The sequence below is a fragment of the Lissotriton helveticus genome, chromosome 5_1, assembly GCF_964261635.1.
Source record: "Lissotriton helveticus chromosome 5_1, aLisHel1.1, whole genome shotgun sequence".
NCBI classification, from domain to species: Eukaryota; Metazoa; Chordata; class Amphibia; order Caudata; family Salamandridae; genus Lissotriton; species Lissotriton helveticus.
The window spans coordinates 1,812,458,017-1,812,478,322 of NC_136065.1; the positions used below are offsets into that span (position 1 = coordinate 1,812,458,017).

General features: G+C 43.3%; 1 protein-coding gene across 3 annotated transcripts in view; it reads right to left on the reverse strand.

Annotated features, from left to right (window-relative positions):
* Positions 1-309: 309 nt before the first annotated feature.
* MEIOC (meiosis specific with coiled-coil domain) overlaps positions 310-20,306 on the reverse strand; it is a 1,190,863-nt gene continuing 1,170,866 nt past the window's right edge. For all 3 annotated transcript variants that reach the window (XM_078645159.1, XM_078645158.1, XM_078645160.1), the window contains one exon: positions 310-2,027. In XM_078645159.1, coding sequence (XP_078501285.1) covers positions 1,801-2,027 — 227 coding nt within the window. In that variant the 3' untranslated portion in view covers positions 310-1,800. The remainder of the gene's footprint in view (positions 2,028-20,306) is intronic.

Below are 20,306 nucleotides of genomic sequence, written 5' to 3' on the forward strand. Positions count from 1 at the left end.
TATTTACTGAGGCTCAAGTGTAAAACATGTAACATTTGCTTATTGCACTGTTAACCCAACCACTGAAATCTATGTTTCAGGTACTCGTTTTCTCCTTTCCAGCCAATAAAGATTGACATTTTTCATAGCTCTTCCTTTTATAGCATTTTTACCTGCTGCTAAGAATACAATTTAAATGAAGAGATTCTACATTTCTTGTTAGATTGCTACCATACACCATACTGAACATGGTGTCCCAAACCATCCTTACTAGCAATATATTGTACAGTACCAGATCTACAAACAAAACACAACAGATTTTAACATGGATTTGCTCTTAAACATACATTAGTTTATTTATTAGATCCACAAATATGTTTAGTCCACTGTTTAGCTATTTCCCTTTCAAAAAACAATCAACACATTTTATGCCAAACTTAACAAGTTGTCTTGTGCAGTGACTGCAGTGTGTTATTCTGAAGGATTCATGCTGCCTAGCCCATGTAATTCATTCAGGCTGTTTATGTATGTTAATCAATGATCAAAACAGTTTTACCACAGAATTTTCTGCATATTCATTCACTTTCTTCCTTACATCATCTAAACAAAATCTGTATGGTGATTGAAATTTTGCATTCGATATTTCTAGTCCACGGAAGAACAGACAACATTTAAAATATCAGGTTATCTAGCAAAGGGTAGTTCAACAAATTTTATCTGCACATTATAGGTTAACTCTATGCTAGACATATTAAAACCCTAGATCTCCAGAGTCACATAATAGCAACGTTTCACACTTAGGAATAAATTATTCACATTCAAGATAAAAGATTGAAACATGTTACCTACATATTCTGTTTGAAAATAAAAAAAATACAGTAAGCTAACCAATAAGCATAACTGCATAAAATAGATTTAAACACATTTCCAACTAAACCGCTTAAGAAACTTTAGTAAAATTATACCTTATAACCATGTGGATTCTTTAAAAGAGTGAGGGCTGGTTGCAAGAACAATACATTTATATAAGAAATCATTATTTCTGTAGCTGTGCAACAATGTTTAAAAGGTGATTCATAGAAGTTTATATTTTGATTTAAGTTAAATACTTTAAAATCAACAGGATGTAAAGAATATGAGATAACAATTTAGCAAAATTAACCAAGGGTGAATTAAACTCATTCTATTATTGTGTACCTTGCATGGTTAACAAAATTACATATGTTTCACTAATTAAAGAATTAAGGTTTCTGTCCATATATTTATGTTTCAGGATTTTAAATTCATAAATAAGGCAATTATTTAAATAATTAAATGTGTACATGAACGCTGGTTATCAGTGTAACATGCATTCCAATTGTTTCCTGGAACTCGCCAGTTTGTAAATAAAATGTCTATTTTACAATCAAAGCTGGTCTCTTTGTCCCCAAGAGTCTGGCATTTTGATTCATTATTTGAAATAATATTTTCCTCAGATAATTACCAGAGAGGAGAGGAAATATGACAATGTGTAATTTGGAATTTCCCAGCTACATTTAGATTCACTGGAATATCTGCTGAAATTACATTTTATTTATGAAGTTAATTATGATCTATTAAACAATCTTTGTTACCACAAAAATGTGCTCCAAAGCTGGTCAACAATTTATGCAATTTCTCTTTCAACTGAAGAGTGCTCAAAGAGGATTAACGTTCTTCATTAATATTATTAATAGACTTATACATTTGCGAGAAAAACAATAACGTTACAGTTTAAAAAAAAGTTATAGGTCCACCTGATACAACAATAAAATATAGTGTTCACTATTTTTTCTGACAGCATCAATTCTTGTTTATTTCAACTCTTTGGCAATTGGTGCTGCAGTTTAAGTTCTCATATGCTTTCTCTTCCAAGTTCACCATGTCCTGTAGCACCCTCTCAATATCCATGGGTCCAGTTGTATGTGCAGTCTTGGGTAAGGTCATTTGAAGTGCACACCAGAGGGCTGTACGAGCTTTCCTTGTGGCTACTGACATCTCTTTTATAGATGAAGCAAGAGCAAACACGTCTGGAAAGAAATAGAAGTAATTACAGACCAAATTCCTTATAGAGTTAAACCAATGGTGTGTCTAGATCTTTCACACGAATAAGTAAGGTAAACTATTAATTTAGGTACCAACAAGCAAATCCCAGTGTGCATCTGTTTTTTACTTTCACATTTCTGAATTCATTGATGTTTTTCAGGGACAAAACTACTTACTCAACTTCAACCTACAAATAATATATCGGGGAGCAGAGTTAATGAGGCGGTGGAGAAGAATGTGAGTTTATTTGTTTATAATACTTTTCATTTACTAATCAATTTGATGGATCTGCACAACACGTGGCCGATACCATATTTAGCCAACTCTTGGTTTTCTAAATTTAATGCATCCACAGATTTAGGGAGGTGAGGTTTAAGGAAGTATTCATTTGTTAATAGATTGTGCACCATTTGACGAATTCACCCAAAAATTTCAGGCATTTAGCAGGTTTAGCTTTCTGTTAGTCACATCAAGTTTTGAGAATATATACCCGGGGAAAAACGTTAAGTTGGGGCTACAAAAGTTTCATTCACTATAACTGTGGCACAGTTTTCAGTGACATCACAAAAAAAAAAAGTGAGATCTGTTTTGGAAAAACCACTGAAATTCACCAGTTATTTTTATGAACGCATGTAAGAAATAATCCACAGTCGTCCGCTATATTTCTGCCCTGCTGTTTTTGGGTATCTGTGCTGTTGGCAAACAAATGTGTGTGTTGATGGGGGATAATCATGAGTAATGTTGCGCGATCTTAAACATTACTCTTGAATTTCAATGGTTTTACATGTCAAAGTCAGAAGTATAATTCGATTATTAACAGTAATTTTCGGTGAATGTATTCTTTTGTGACATACTTAATGACATACTTAATTTTGAACTCCTGCTATGGGAGGGAGCCTGGCTGCCTGCTTTTTGTTCCTGCCGGTGGCAAAAAAGCAGGAGCAGTGAAGACGCAAGACCCAGTTGGCAGGAAAGGTAAGTTTAATTATTTTTTTGTAATAATTATTTTTAAATTAACCCCCCCCCGCAAGCGCCACCCCTCCCCTCCCCGCCACCCATGCTAGCCACGACTGGCTATGCATGGCTTTTGGCTGTGCGCAGCAGATTGGACACATGGCCTGCCCTGAAGCAAAACCTTGCGCCCCACCTGAAGTTGGTGCCTGAACATGAGGGCTATATGCTGCCTTCTTTCTCGCAAAGCAAGACACTGAGTAGCATATTTACAAGCCCCTATCGCCACCACGTCACTTTTAGTGATGCTGTGGTGGGAATAGGAGATTCAGCTTATTTACAAGGCAGCATTAAGCCACTGAACGTGGCTTAACGCTGCCTTGTAAATAAGGCGCCCTTTTTATGCTACACTTAGCGTGAAAGGGGAGGGCAATGGCTGTTGTGAATTCCACCGAAACACCCATTGATTTTGACGCTGCTCACTATTTACAAGAGTGTTGTAAATAGGAGGCAGTGTCAGAATTAAGACCAGGATAAACAGGTAAAATGAGGAGAAGGATAAGTTACTTACTTGTAATCCTAGTTCTCTTCCAGGGGTATCCTCATCAAAGTCATAAGCATTGAATATTCCCGCCCATGTGCGGGGACCCCGGAAACAATACAAATTATATATGAAAAACATGTATATACAGCTCTTAATATATATAATATATATTTTTTCTCATACCAATGCAGCTCCCATCTAGGTGGCTAAACAATTTAATAACACACATAAACACAGTATTTGCAAACATATAAAAACACAAGAGGGCAAGTAGCACTTGAACTCGGTTTTTTAATGAGTAAAACTCATGAAGAGCAAACTGCAAATAAAGTAGACATTGTTAGCCTACAGGCTGCATTGTAAACCAATAGCATAGAAAATGAAAGCATTTTCACACAAAAACTGGCACCGTGCCTTTAAGGCAGCCATGACCCCTAGCTTCCCATCATGCCTCAGGGGTGACAGTTAGGTCAGTTGATCTTTGCATAACCCTGAAGATCAGGGCACAAAGATATCCTTTATCAATGAAGAAAATCTAATTTGCCTGGGTTTGGAAAGTGAACGTCTATATGCAGTGATAGCTGCTAAGTGCACCTTAATGGAAGGAAACTTCAATCCTGCTTTCGCCAGATAAAGCAGGTAAGGAAGGATGACCTCTTCCTGTCCCTTGGTTGGATTACAATTGTTTTGACACACCACATATAAAACCGCTTCCACTTGCAAGCATGCGAGTGCCTAGTGGACGGTCTTTCTTGCTTCTTTCAAGATGGACATGCAGTCCTGTGGGAGTCCTAAGTGGCCATACTGGAGGACCTCAGGAGCCATGCTGCCAAGTTCAGTGAGGGAAGGTTGGGGTGATGAATCCTCCCGTTCATCTTGGATAGCAGGTCCGGTCTCCCTGTGAGGGCATTCTGAGAGGTGCAGAAGTTCCGGGTACCACCATTGTCTCAGCCAGTCTGGTGCAATCAGTATCATCCTCGTGTGTAGATGAGAAAGTTTGGTCACCACCGTCGGGATGAGAGGAAGGGCTGGAAAGGCGTACACAAATGCCCCTGACCAGTCTAGCAAAAGGGCATTCCCTTTCTATCCTGATTGGTAGAATCTTGAGACGAAGTCTCGGCATTTCGTATTTTCTTCATCCGTGAATAGGTCGATGGAGGGATGCCCCCACTACAGGAAAATGTCTATGACGACCTCGTAGGTGAAGACCGAGTCTTCTCTGTCCTAGAAGTGACGACTGAGAGCGTTCGCGCTCACGTTCTGTTCTCCCGGCAGGTGGACTGCTGTGACTGACAGATTCCACCCCAGGAGCTAATGCCAGAGGTTTTGAGCTTCCAGTGACAGTGTGCGTGAGCGAGATCCATCCTGTTTGTTCAGGTAGTACATGGTGGTGGTATTGTCCGTCTGTACTAAGATCAAACTCGCCTGAATTGAGGGATGGAAAGCCTTGAGGGGGGCTAGGTGGACTGTCTTCAGCTGCAGCATGTTGATGTGGTAGGATTGCTCTTTTGGTGCCCATAAACCTTGAGTCTGGAGAGGACCCATGAGGGCCCCAACCCTGCAATGAAGCGTCCGTGATCAGCGTTTGATGAAAAAGAATTCCTACTTGCATATTCTCCTTTTTCATCCACCAAGGGATGGAGGCTCTTGCTACGTTTGGGAGACTTATTTTTTTGTCTCAGTGAGAGGTCTGTTGGTCCCACTTGTCCTCCAGTTCCTGCTGAAGAGGACGCATTTGTAGTCTGGCATTGGGAGCCAGGAAGATGCATGATGCCATCGACCCTAACAGGGAGGCAATCAGACGAACAGGCAGCTTTCTGTTGCGCAGAACCAGCTTGCATTCTGCATGATGGAACACAATCTCTCCTCCGAAGTAAACACTTTCCTACCTCGGAGTGTAGCAGAGCACCTTAGTAATGTATTCTTTGTGTTGGCAGTGAAGTAGATTTGTCGAAATTCACATGTAGGCACAGCTGGTGACAAAGCTCGAGACAGTTCCGGAAATGACTCCTCACGCTGTTTGGAGAAGGGCCTTTCAACAGCCAGTCATCCAAGTACGGGTACATGAAGATGCCTCTGCGTTGCAGTACAGCTGCCACTACCGCCATGCACTTTGTGAACACCTGGGGGGCTGACTTCAACCGGAAGGGCAGTTCTTTAAACTCGTAATGAGAAGATCCCACCAGGAATCTTAGGTATTGCCTGTGATGCTGATTGATCGAAACGTCAAAGTATGCATTTTGCAGATCCAGCGAACACATCCAATCTCCCGGCCTGAGATGTGGATATATTTGATGAAGAGCCAACATGCAAAACTTCTCTTTTCTGATTGATTGGTTGAGTGTCCGCAGGCCCAGAATGAGTCTGTATTCTGCCTTTCGACCCTTCTTTACCAAGGAGTATCTTGAGTAAACCCCTCTCCCTCTTTGAGATACGGGCACCTTCTCGATGACCGACTTCCTGAGAAGGGCGTCAACTTCTCTCTGTAAGAGCTTCAGCTGGTGACACGCTGATGGAACTGGTGGGATTGAGGGAGGACGGTGTCTAAAACGTAGAGAGTACCCATTCTGCAGCATAGCTAGCACCCACCGATCCTTTGTGATAGCTCGCCGAGATGATTTGCGATACTTCCCCCCACTGGAATGGTGAACGGCGACGGGGGAAGTTGGCACTCATTGCTTTGTATGCGTCTTGGCGGAGTTGTTACCTTGACGCTGGTTTCCTCCTCCGGAGGAGGAACGCCTTCCCCGATACGGAGATCTTTGTTGACCTTGTTGATCCTGATTTTTCTACCAATGAGGGGTTTGAACCCTCTGTTGGGAGGATCGCCGATTGTAAGGACTGAATCTCTTGCGGAATTCTTTCTTTTTCTCGAAGCCCACTGCCTTCAGTGTGTCCAGCTCTGCTTTCATCCGGGACATTTCTTCGTCAGTGTGAGCAATGAACAGAGAGGAACCAGATAAGGGATGATTAAGGATGCGTGACTGCGCTTCCGGCTTGAGCGTTGTAAGCCGGAGCCAAGATGTTTTTCTTGTGCATATCCCATACGCATAAGCATGAGCCAAAAGGGTAGACCCATCAGCCGGAGTGCTGATAACCTGGTTAGACACCAAGCTGCCCTCCTGCAAGATTTCTTCAAAATCTTTGTGATCTTCCTGCGGCAACTTCTCTGTGAATTTCTGCGGTGAGTCCCACAGAGATCTGCCGTAGAGGCCCAGGAGAGCCAATGCATTGGAGACCTTCAACATAGAGGCCGAAGTGCCACAAACCTCCCTACCCCATGAATCTTGTGTTTTACGCTCTTTATGTGGTGGAACAGTCGAGGAGGAAGCGACAGCATGGGTCTTCTTTGCCGCAGCAATTATGACAGAATCCGGAGGAGGATCAGCTTAAAGGAAGAGTGGATCGTCCTCTGGTGAGCGGTACTTTTTAAAGATTCTTGCTAGAGCGCTCTTAACACTCACCGGTGTGAGAAAGATGTCCATCACTGGCTCTATGAGGCCTGGTACTAATGGCAGTAGAGGTCTAGATGCTACATGATGCCCTTTTGTGTAGAGTCTCAAAAAGCACAGAGGACTTGCTTTGACGAGTCAGCATAGGAATGCCAAGCTTCATCGACCCTCTACCAAGAATGTCCTGGAAAGTGTAGACATCATCCACCGGAGACACCCTCGACGGCAGACTGTCGGTCAGGGTAGGCGAGTAGTCTCAGTGAGATGTACAATGGAAGAAGAGGACGGAGTTGGAGATCTGTGTGTTCGTCTCCTGCTTCTCTTCTGTGCGAGTGCGCAAGAGTGCGGCTGCGAGCTCTGGCTCTTGAAGGAGAACGTTCTCTATCCACAGCCTGTACCAGACTAGCCAACGAAGATCTGTGAAGAGGACTTGAGTAATGCTGCTCCACTGTGGCTGCCGGCGTGGACCAGTGATGCAAAGGCCTGCTCCATCATGGTGATAGATGGATGGAAGACGATCTGTGCCTCTCTCGCCCCTCAGGAGGCTGTGCAGGAGGAGGGGAGTTCACGTCTTCTAGTGCAGGTCCGGTTGGGGAATCTTGGTGTCCCTCTGACACTGGACTGCTGGACATCGAGATCACCACCTCCGGAGATCTAGACGTTGCTCCTCGGTGAGAACTTGGAGATCCTGTTCTAGATGTCGGTGAGGGTGAAGAGGATAGGCTTACTGGATGTGAGGCTTCTTTGGATGGATGCTTCGACTCCGATCTGGAGCGCCTCTGCACCAAATGTTGTCTCAACGGAGACTGCCTCGACATTGACTTTCTCCTCTTGGAAAGAGGACTTAAACCTGCAGCCGAACGTTCTCTCGACGTCGAACGTCTACCTGACGCCGACGGAGTGCCATGGTTTGACGTCCGCTGCCCCCGCTCTGAAGACTGGTGTCTCGATGTCGACCGGCGTTGGACTGCTGACGACGGAGATCTCTGCCTTGCCGTCGAAGTTCTTTGTACCGATCTCAACGGAGATTTCTGCCTCGACATCTATAATGGAGTGTGGTGAATCGACGTCGAGGATCCTTGGCCTGGCTTCGACGGAGGCCTGTGCCTCGGCATTGGTGATGAGGCGTCGACGGAGTGATCTGCCTCGACGTCGACCGCCGATGATGCGACGACGGAGGGATTTGCCTCGACGTCGATCAACCAGCTGGCGTCGATAGACTTGTCTCTCGACGTTGAACGTCGCTTTGTTGATGTCAACGGAGGACCTGTTACCTTCGTCGACGAGGACTTCGTAGTCGATGTTTGATGATGCGCCGGCATCACCGAAGTCTTCGATGCAGATTTCTTTGTCGTCAGCAGCTTCGACGTTGTTCCCGACACCAACGAAGAACAGGTCGGGACTTTTCCTCTTGACGTCGACTGAGTTTTCTTCTTCTGCTGCCTCACAGGAGACCTTCCTCTTTCAGAGAGGCCACAAAGACTAATCCTCTCCCTGTCCTTGATGGTCCTCCTCAACAACTTCTTACAATGATAGCAGTTGTTAGAAGAGTGAGACTCAGGGAGGCAGAGGATACACACAGGGTGTGTATCTGATCTGGCTGCCTTCTTGCCACAGGCTGGGCAAGGGTCAAATAAAGAAGGCATTTCTGACGAAAATAAACCTTTTCTGGAACTCAAAAAAGGTGTAACTTTCACTCTAAGGCAAGAAGATGTCGAGTGAAAGCAGAAAACTAGAAATTTATAAGGTATTTTTTGACAGAAGGAGCCGGAAAGAACAACTGACCTAACTGTCACCTATGAGGCATGATGGGAAGGTATGGGTCATGGCTGCCTTAAAGGCAAGGTGCCAGTTTTTGTGTGAAAATGCTTTCATTTTCTATGCTATTGGCTTACAATGCAGCCTGTAGGCTTATAATGTCTACTTTATTTGCAGTTTGCTCTTCATGAGCTTTTAGTCATTAAAAACAGCTGAGTTTAAGTGCTACTTGCCATCTTGTGTTTTTATATGTGTGCAAATACAGTGTTTATGTGTGTTACTACATTGTTTCGCCTCCTAGAAGGGAGCTGCATGGTATGAGAAAAAAAATTATATATATATATATACATACATACATACACACACATATACACACACACACACACACACTCCACAATCCTGAAACAAGGCTGATATCGCAGAAATCCGGTATGGACCACTCAGTAGGTTCATTAAAGTTGCAGTGCTTTATTATTTCAAGACAGCAGCATGCGTTTCGACCGGCAACATATCGCCGCTCCTCACTCTTTTCTTGCATCAAAGAGTCAAGCACTCACGGGGAGAGTTTTCTGAAGTTGTTTATTCACAACAAACGCATTTCGGAATACTTTCGTCAGTGTCAACTATCGGCACTGCGAGGGGCCATTTTAAACTCTATTTCATCACAAATCATGGATATAGAGAGGAGACTTCGTTGTAACAGTGACGGCGGTGCCATCATATCATGGTTATTCCGCTTTGAAACATCCTTTCATACAAGTATTTACAGTGTTTCCTGTTGGCACTAGTTAGGCATTACATTTCCGTACTCAATTTATTATACGTTATTTCTCACCCCATGTTTGATCGCTTAATACAAATTACGTATTTACGGACATATCACATTTACTCTAATCTACTGATTAGTTTCATATTCTGTCATGCGAATATCCTATCCCAATTTTATTATTGTCATATGTACATGGGTGATGTATGTGGCCTCTCTTTATTCGTACCTCTTAATTAAGCTGTGTATATGTGTGCAAATACAGTGTTTATGTGTGTTATTACATTGTTTAGCCTCCTAGATGGGAGCTGCATTGGTATGAGAATATATATATATATATATATATATATATATATATATATATATATATATATATATATATATCTGTATATATATGTTTTTCATATATATTTTTTATTATTTTCGTGGTCCACGCTCATGGGCGGGAATATTCAGTGCTTATGACTATTGATGAGGAGCACCTGGAAGAGAAATGCTTTATTTCTCTTTGTTTTTTGCTGTTTCCATGTGTGTGGTGTTGTGAAGCACACATAGAAAGAGCAAAACGGCAATGATTGTATATGTGCAGGAAGGCCCCACTTCCTGCCTACAAGCAATCATTTAAAAGAAATGCTGTTTTGCAACTTCTATGTGAGCTGCATTAAGCAGCACACATAGAAGATACAAAGACGGCGTTTAAAGATAGTTTAAACATAAACAATCTTCCCCTTAACAGAGACAAACTGGAACTATGGTGCCTGCGCTGGCACTAGGCAGCTAAATTTAGCACCTGCACAGGGGGAAACACAGGACTGCATTAGAGCAGGGCTGCACCATATACTAGTAAGTATGGTGCAGCCCTGCGTTTCTAGAGTGACAAAGCATGTCGTTAGCCTTCTTGGCTTTACAACACATTGCGCCACTTTATTGTAAATATGCCCCTGACTTTAGTGTTAGTTTAAAAAAAAGGTTTTTTATGAATATTGCATGAAACTCTTGACTTGCGAGTCAAGCATAACATGGCCATGTAATACAACACCTTAAATGGATGCTAAGGAATCATGCTCTGACTACTCAAGTGCTGTTTTCTGTGCTTTTCTTCCGACACCGCTGGATATCCCTGACCCCAGTCCGGGGGTCAGTCACCTTTGGGGTTGGCTCCCATAACGGTGGGCAAAAGACTTCCACAGCATGAAATTCACTAGTCAGAACCAACTTGCGAGTTTCAAGATGGGTGAAATATTTTCAGCCCACACTTAATCAATGACAAATAAAAAAAAATTTAATTGACATGATTCGTGTTTCATGAATCACAAGTTAAAACTACAGAGATGTACAGAAGTGCTAATCCTTAAAAGCTCACTCAGGAACTTTTTTTGTCAATGTTTATCACTAAAAATTAGTCAACGTCTTTACACCACACAAAAAAAAAGTATGCTTTTCCCTAAAACATCTTTCATGCCAATTTCTCAGCAAATCTGTTTGGTGGTTTTTGCTGAACAGATAATGGCAAATTTCCTATGGAAATTAAATGGGAAAGGAAAAGTTACATACCTCTAGGTATAGTTCTGCACTGTAGGTATCTTCATTGAAGTCATGAACCTTGAATAATTCTGTACTGCCTGGAGGGTGTTTATGTCTTCAATGAAGATAACTAAAACGCAGAACTATATCTACAGGTATGTAACTTTTCCTACTGTATCGTAGGACTTTCATTGATAGTCAAACTTTGAATAGAATAGCAAGCTAACCAAACCCTGTATAACGGCTGTCAGAAATATTACCTACTGGCGTTCGCCAGTAGGTAGTTATAGTTAGGACCTAGTTTCCATAGGAAATCCACAACATTCTATTTCGAATAACTTTGGCGTCGGTGGACGAATCTTCGTGAATTTCTCCAAGAAAATGGCCTTCTTGGTTCCGCTCGTTCCTTCAAAGTTTGGGGGCGATTCGTCAAGTGGGGGCCGAGAAAAAAGGGGGGTCCCAAAACGTGTTTTCCCCATGCAATTTTCCATAGGGACCTTTAGCCAGGGCTACAGCCCGAACGGCTGAACGGAATTACACGAAATTTGGCAGAGAGGTAGAGTTCTGTTCGCAGATTGTGCTTTTTGTTAAATGGTGTAAATCCGTTCAGTACTTTGAGAAAATTGCAAGTAAAATAATAGCGATATCTAGAGACGGAGTTAAGCACGCGTACGGAAATCTGTTCAATTACGAGCGCGAGGTGCATGCTGATTGGCTGTGAACTGTTTGTCAACACTCGAAACCAGGCAGTGTTGGCGGCCATCTTGTTCCTCGCTAGAACCGAACCACAAGAAAACAGTAAAACAAAGTTGAAAAATAAGGGAAGGGGGTAGGCTAGAAACATTCTGACCCTCTAGGGTTGCTCAGGGGGTCATAAATGAATGTTTAGGCTTTATTTTTATTTTTTTAAAGGAAAATCGCGGCGTACGCGTATGGAAATACGTACAATTACGAGCAAGAGCTGCATGCTGATTGGTTGTCAATACTCCAAAACAGGAAATGTTGGCAGCCATCTTGTTTGTCGTGAGAGCCGAGTCACAAGAAGACAGTAAAAAAAAGTTGAGAAATAAGGAAAGGGGGCAGGGTAGAAACATTCTGACCTTATAGTCTTGGTCAGGGGGGTGGTACATGGATCTTTAAGCTCAATTTTAATTTAAAAAAAAAAAAAATGGTGGGGTACTCGTGCAGTACTTGTACGCGGTGGAAAAGGTGAAGAAAACTAGAAGTCCGTTTTGTTTATTAGGTCCGGGGGGGAGCAAATTACGGGGGCATTTTTTAGAGCTATATTTCTATGACAGTATGTAAAACTTTCAGGTTTTTTTCCAGTTGTACTCTCTACGCATGCGCAGCCTTGTTTGCAAGTGTACTTATTTTTCTTTTTCTTTAAGTTCGCCAAGCAAACCTCTCCTGATTTTAGGTATTAAATTTGCTGCTTTCTTTTCCCGGGTTATGCATGTCATCCGGTGCTATACTTTTGTAATATATTAATAAACATATTGTATGTATATTTATTTGAAATGTAGTGTTGAGGCGCCAAACGTTGATTACATACTCCGTCCAACCGCCATTTTAGTAGTTTTCCTCCGTTATTTTTATTATACCTGTTACTTTCATTTTACCTGCACATATTTTCTATGTGATCGATGAGATTTCGTGCCACAGATACCACGGTGTTTGTCCTTTGCCTCCGATCTTATCAGACTTGGTCACACGTATACCTAGAAACTAATTTGAAGGACGTAAGGCACAGGCATTGCAACACGTGTTGGCCAACAAAAAAACAACATTAAGATTATGCATTTATCATGTGTGGTAAATGCATACTAGTTGTAAAAGCATGCGTGGAGAAGCGATATGCATGCTAATGGTGTGGTGTGGTGACGATCACACGTGCTTATGAACCGGGTCTGGGCGCGGTGGAGTCTAGGGCACCAGTCGGAGGGCCACGCAGCTCCACTCATACAATATAGAAGTAATATAGGATTTTTAAAACTTAAAAAAAAAAATGATTTCATAATTATCCTAGATTAAGTCTTCTGTTAGTATGTTAATTAAATACATGAATATATGTTTCTAAACAATTAAAAACATTTGCGTCTTTTTTGTATGGGGCGCCATACATGACGTCACACGGAAGCTTTGACGCGCGTGTAACGTCAAAGGGTATTCGTAGCGTATGCTGAGAATGATTAGCAGTACAAACTATGGTGTGATCACTCTCTCACTGTCAAATCAGAGCACAGGGCGCGCTATGAGAATGGTTAGAAGTGGTCACTAATTGGAGATCCAATTCAGGTGTGTGGCTTATGCACAGTATCATAATGTTATTTTTTAACCTGGTTAAGTTTGAGGTTTGCATGAAATACTATGCTATAGGCAGATATGGATGTTTAGGGAGCGCTTATCTGCATGAAGATTGGTTATTACCATTTACATATAGGTGTCTGAGGGAGGAAAAAAGTCTATGTGAATGGCGAGGATTGCACAATAGTACCAGATCACTCTTTAATTTGTAGACACATACAATTGCATGGCTCTTGTATACAAGATTCGCCTAATTTGGACTGAGTTTTGAAAGGTAGTCCGACACCTGCTATCATAACAACGTTCAGTTTACTGGAAACAGGAGTTATTTACTTTGAAATAATGGAGATTGTTGTGCAATGTTAGCAGGCATCGCTTACATGATTACGGTAACTGAGCGTGTGGTTTGATTAAAAAAAAAGTTGTGTTAACTCCTCTGCATGGGAAGCTGGATGTTTCCATCTGGCTGTCGATTTCGACTTTGAAAGCAGAGTCAACCAAATGAGTCATATAAGAGCGCTATTGTCTCAAAAAGAGGTCGCTCTTCTATCTGGTACAGAAACATTTGTCCTTCATGTAGCAAACACCCGCACAGAAGTGCATGATTTATTAAATACAGACGTGCTCGTGAATTTTGGGGAGTTAATTTAGAGTATCTTTAATGTGTCATTGACTACAGGGTTACCTTACTTTTTTAAAGTTAGAAGCAGTGGCCTTGTGACTTCTGTAGAAAGTATATTTGGTGTCTTTTTGGGATTTTTTCCAGCATCTTTGGTGGATTGCTCTTAATACTCGCATTAGTTGCCAGTGTGCTTTTATTACTTTGTTTACATAAATATGGATGCACATCCTGCAGCAGACGATATGTCCCGGCTGTTGCTGCTTCGCAACCGAATGATTAGTTATTATGGAGCGCTGCCTTTGGCTACATTGAGTGCAGCTTATGGATTATCGTTTCGATTTTCCTTTTTCACATGCGTTCAACCTGTGTTCCATTGCCTGAGCTGTGATTTTGACTGGGCACTGGATTTGTGTCTCTGCAGTACGGTGTCTCCCAACGCAGATTATCACCAGCTGATGAGCCCCTTACTGGTTCATGACGTGCTCTGTTCTGGCGGCGGGATTATGGCCTTAGCAGCGACACATGGAATAATTAGACCTTGGAATGTTTTTGCAGCGGCGCTTGAGTTCTTGGCACGCAGTTACATTGAAGATGACCCGAGTTTTCCTCCGATGGTGATAGAGTCTCCGGTCGTTGAGGAACATGTATGTTCATTCCCACTATTGAATTGGATGACTGAAATGTTTTCAGATGAGAACAATGACTTCCTGTTGGAGGCTGTTGCTACATACTGTGCTTACACGCTGTTGGATTAAGACTCTTTGATTTTTCTACGTATTCTTTATTTAGTTACTGCTTTCTATCAAAGAGCGAATAACTTTTTTTGGGAAATGTAAACTTGACTCTGCTTTTTAGGCTTGGACTCTGCGTTCCTAATTCGCCCACGTTTATATCACGTGCTTTGATCAAGAAAGGGTGCCGTGGGCTGAGCGTTGCACTCACCATGCTAAGTTAGCATGGGTTTATTAGAAGCTTACACGCTTTTTTTTGCTTTTCTGCTCTGCTTTGCGCACGACACGTACTTGTGATATTGTTTAGAGAAGGCTGAGTATTTTGCTTTATATGAGAATTATTTGGTATGCTAGATTTGTAAACTGCCTCGCTAGTGTTGTGTGTATAGTGAGAGCATGGAACATCAAGCTTATCTTGAATACTGTGTCTGTTATTCAGAATGATCCTCGCACGGCGAGCCATAATACATATGGAGCTGTGGCCACCTGTGATACTTGCGCTTTTCATAATCAATTGTGGAGGCAAAGTTACACACAGTTGGAGAACATTCGTATCTTGACAGTTTGTGGAACACTGAATGTGATCCACTACTGCTCAGTACCAGAGGTATGGGTCTGCCCATGTAGTCCTATGAGACTTTCTGTAGTTATAAACTAATCTGCTAGGTAGGGAGGGTGAAATGTAGGTATATTTTAAATTTGTTTACCTCTAGCATTATAGGATGCTTTTTCCGTTTGTATTCATAGAATAGTAACAATGCTGACAACCTTGTTTCTGATAATATGTTTGGTTGTATTTTCTAAGGTACTGTGCATGAGATTATGGCGTTAGAAATAAACATTTCAAAGTTGCATGTGTCTTTATTTACATCTTGTTTTGGACTGGTGTAAGACTATATTGAAAGAGTGTTTTTGTTATCCACTTTACTTCATGTAATCTAAGTCGCATGTTCTGGGTTGACTAGTCATTGGTGTTTTTGCTCTAGGGCGAAGAACCAATAAGTCACTGATTGCTAGTATGGTAGGGGGTTTGTGTAGTAAGGTGGGTTTTGGTACACCGTAATTCACTGAGGTCCTAAGTCTTTATGCACAGTTCTGTGTATGAGCAGAATTCCTGGAACAGTAGTTACAACAAAAAGGCTCGATAAAGGGCTTGCACTTTGAATATGAATATAAAATAGAAGAATAGTTGATAATCACAGCTAAAGAATGCAGCAATTGGATGTGTGTATGATGTGTAGATTGAGTGGAAGATGAAAAACGTGAAAAATAAGAAAGGTTGGAGAGACGCAAACTACCCACTGCATTGTCAGCGAAGTGGATCTTTGGATTTCCAGGTCATTACACAGATAGGGTGTTGGATTCCGCAGTGGGAGCAAGAGAAACTAGTACAACAACTAAGGAAGAAAGCTAGTGCATAAAGTACACACAGTTGGGCAGATTTACAAGGTCGTGGGAAAAATTATGCAAATGTGGCGCAAGGGGCTTGTAAACCTGCCGCACTGTGTGGTAGAAAAAACGCAAGAAAGGACGGAAGTGCGCAAATTACCCACTGCTATTCACAGGTAGTAGTTACCAAGAAGGCTGAATAAAGGGCCTGCACTTTGAATTTGAATTAAATAAGAATAATTGATAAGCTTAGGCAAGAATGGTAGCAAGTAGGTGTGTGTATTTGTGGTTGTTGTGTTGATTGAGTGGAAGATGACTAAGGTGAAAAACTTAGAGAGGTTGCAGAGATGCAAACTTTCCATTTCTTTGTAAAGGAAGTGGGTGTTTAGTTTTTCAGTGCATATATATATTCACTGAAAAAAACCATAGGTTTCAGGCATGTTATAGTTAGGAATTAGCATTTAAAAAACCTTAGAAATTCACTGAAAAAAACCATAGGTTACAGCCATGTTATAGTTAGCTGGACATTTCTCTCATACAAAACCATTGAAATTCCCCCGTTATAGTTAGTTCAGCTAACTATAACTCGCGCGCCCGCAATGCACTGCTGATGACGTCACATATTACATCACTCATCACATGGTCAGTGACATAACTGATGACATCTCAAATGACATCACTGATGAAATCATCCATGTGAAAGAGTGGCAGACCTCCTCTCACCCTAATATAACGTATAATACACACACTCAAAAATAGATACAAAAATTTTTAAAAAAATGGAGATACCAATACCAGTTACAACAACCCATTCAGTAATTCCAACATCTACATACACATCCACTCATCCACCAACAGTTCTATATAGTCACTTAAACATGTATTCACTCAACATATGTACTCATACACCTATACATCCTGTTACACACCGATACTCATCCATAGATTTACTCACACATATATACTCACACATGCAAATAAACTATCAAACATCCATTTGTTTGCATATACAGCTATACACACACACCACTACACTTACTTTTACAGAAACGTACACATACTCTCTTAAACAATCAGTTATAGAAACACATACTTATTTATACAGAAACGTTTTCAATCTGTCACTGTCATATATCCTTACTTATATACATCAGTACTCACATATACTAGTTTACAACATATGTACTTAGTCATAAAGACACTATTGAGGCAGTCATTCACTCACTAGCACACCCATATACACATTCATCCACCTGTACAGTCCTGCACACATGTTGTCTTCAAAACACATACAAACAGTGAGTCAGTCATTCATGCATCTGTGCCCCTAAGTAATACCCACCACCAAACCATACAGGCACTAATTCTGATACTCAAAAACCAACTAATAATCCATATAGACACTCGTGTATAGCTCCTCACCAACCCATGCAGCCACTTATACACAAAGTGAGACACTGATACAGATATTTATATATTTAAATATTACTCGCTAATACATGCATTCACTAAGATACACTTAATGCACAAGTTACTTACCTTCGTTAACGATATATCTGTAAGAAACAGTAGTTAGTATTAGATTCCTTACCTTAGAATATCCCCAGGCGTTAGAATGGATCCGGAAACTTTTGCGTAGCAGTACCCCTGTGCGTCGGCTGCGGCACCGCGTCCGTCGTCGGAATGACGTCGCCGGAGTACTTAGACGCTGCCCTCGCACGCTGACGTCAGTTCTTATACACACCTTTTCCGCGCCAGAAATGCAGAGCCATGATAAAAACCAACACTGGTGCCATGAAACTAGGGCCCTGAAAGGGGATGACCTTAACCCTAGATATCGGTTCGCAGAACGGGGAGGATGGTTGGGGCGGTAAGGAATCTAATACTAACTACTGTTTCTTACAGATATATCGTTACCGAAGGTAAGTAACTTGTGCATCTGAAAGAAACAGGTTAGTATTAGATTCCTTACCTTAAAATAGATACCCCAGCAATACCAACCCCGGTGGTGGGTCTGCGAACCAATAATCACACCAGAAAGTCCTGGAGGACGCAACGGCCAAAGAAGCCATTCCTCCGGACTTGGCTGTCCAGGCAGTAGTGTCTAGCGAACGTGTGCAGCGAGGCCCACGTTGCTTCCTGACAGATGTCCTGCAAGGGGACTCCCCGGCCCAGGGCAGTAGAAGCCGCCGTGGCCCGAGTGGAATGGGCCTTCAGCCCAACAGTAGGCTCCTTCTTAGCCAAAGAGTAGCATGCCTTGATGCACAATACGACCCACCGAGAGATGGTCCGTTTGTGCATCGCCCGTCACTTCTTAGTGCCCACGTAACCAACAAAGAGTTGGTCATCCACCCGGAACTGGCGTGTGCGATCCAAATAGAAAGAGAGCACACGTTTTGGGTCCAGACGGTGGAGCCGCTCTTCCTCTTTCGAGGGATGCAGAGGCGGAAAGAAGGTGGGCAAGGTAATGGACTTCCCGATTTGGAAGGCCGTGACAACCTTGGGCAGGAAAGAGGGTCTCGTCCGCAACACAACCTTGTCCTGATGGACAGAGAGGAAAGGAGGTGTAGAAGAAAGAGCCTGGAGCTCACTCCCTCTCCTGGCAGAGGTGATGGCAACCAGGAAAGCAGTCTTCAAAGTAAGAAGACGGTTATGGAGCGGCTCAAAGGGAGCACACATTAGGTAAGTAAGTACAAGATTCAAGTCCCACTGGGGCATCACGAAAGGAACAGGAGGGACCATGTGTGTGATGCCCTTCAAAAACCTATTTACAATTGGGGACTTGAACAAGGAAGGCTGATCAGGTAGCCTTAAGAAGGCGGAAAGGGCAGAAAGGTAGCCCTTGATTGTGCCCAGAGCAGAGCCCTGCTGGGCAAGAGAAAGAAGGAAGAGGAGAACCTCAGAAAGAGGGGCAGAAAGGGGATCCACAGCCATTGCTGTGCACCATGCCACAAACTTGTTCCACCTGCAGGCGTAGACCGACTTTGTGGAGGGACGCCTGGCTGCCAGAATCACATCACAAACTTCAGGAGGCAAGTCAAATGGCCTCAACTGTCGCCGGTCAATCTCCAAGCATGGAGGTGGAGACTGGACAGGCTCGGGTGGAGGACCATCCTCTGCTGCTGCAACAAAAGGTCCTCCTGAAGAGGCAGACGAATCGTGGGATCGATTGACATGCTGAGTAGCTCGGGATACCACTATCTTCATGCCCAGTCCGGAGCCACAAGGATAACTTGGGCCCGGTCGCGCCTGATATTCTTCAGCACTCTGGGCAGAAGTGGTATAGGCGGAAAGGCGTACAACAGACCGCAGCTCCACTCGTGACGAAAAGCGTCTCAGAGCGAGTGCCGCCTTGGAAATTCCAACGCGCAGAACTGATGACATTGCGCGATCTCTTCTGTGGCGAATAGATCTAACCAAGGCTCTCCCCACTGCTGAAAGAGGCCTTGCGCCACGTCCGAGTTCAGACGCCATTCGTGATCCATCATGCACCGACGGCTGAGTTCGTCCGCCCTGGCATTCAGGGAACCTGCCAGGTGTTGAACCACCAGGGTCACGCCCTGATGTTCCAGCCACTGCCAGAGGCGCAGAGCCTCCTGGCAGAGGGTCCACGACCCCACCCCGCCCTGTTTGTTGCAGTACCACATGGCGGTGGTGTTGTCTGAATACCTGCACTACACTCCCCCGGACAGAGGGGAGGAATGCCTTCAGTGCAAGCCGGATCGCCCGCAGCTCCAGAAGGTTGATGTTGAGCCGGGACTCCGCCGGAGACCAGAGGCCTCTGATCTCCGCCTCTCCCATGTGGCCTCCCCAGCCCTGGAGGGACGCGTCCGTCACAACTACGTGCTCCGGGTGGGGTAGGGAGAGGGATTTGCCACTCACCCAATCGCGGTACGTGAGCCACCACTGCAACTGTCTTGCAGTGCCCTCCGGGATCAAGACATGGTCGGACAGATTGCCCTGATGCTGGGCCCACTGAAACTTCAGGTCCCACTGCAGAGCCCGCATCCGCCACCTGGCGTGATGCACCAGAAGGATGCAGGAGGCCATCAGCCCCAGAAGCCGCAGCGTCAACCTGACCGAGAATCGGGATAACGGCTGAAAGATCGGAATTAGAGCCTGAATATCCTGAACCCGCTGCTCGGGAGGATAAACCCGAAACTGCGCCGAGTCCAGAACCGCTCTGATGAAGAGGAGCTTCTGAGAGGGACACAGGTGTGAC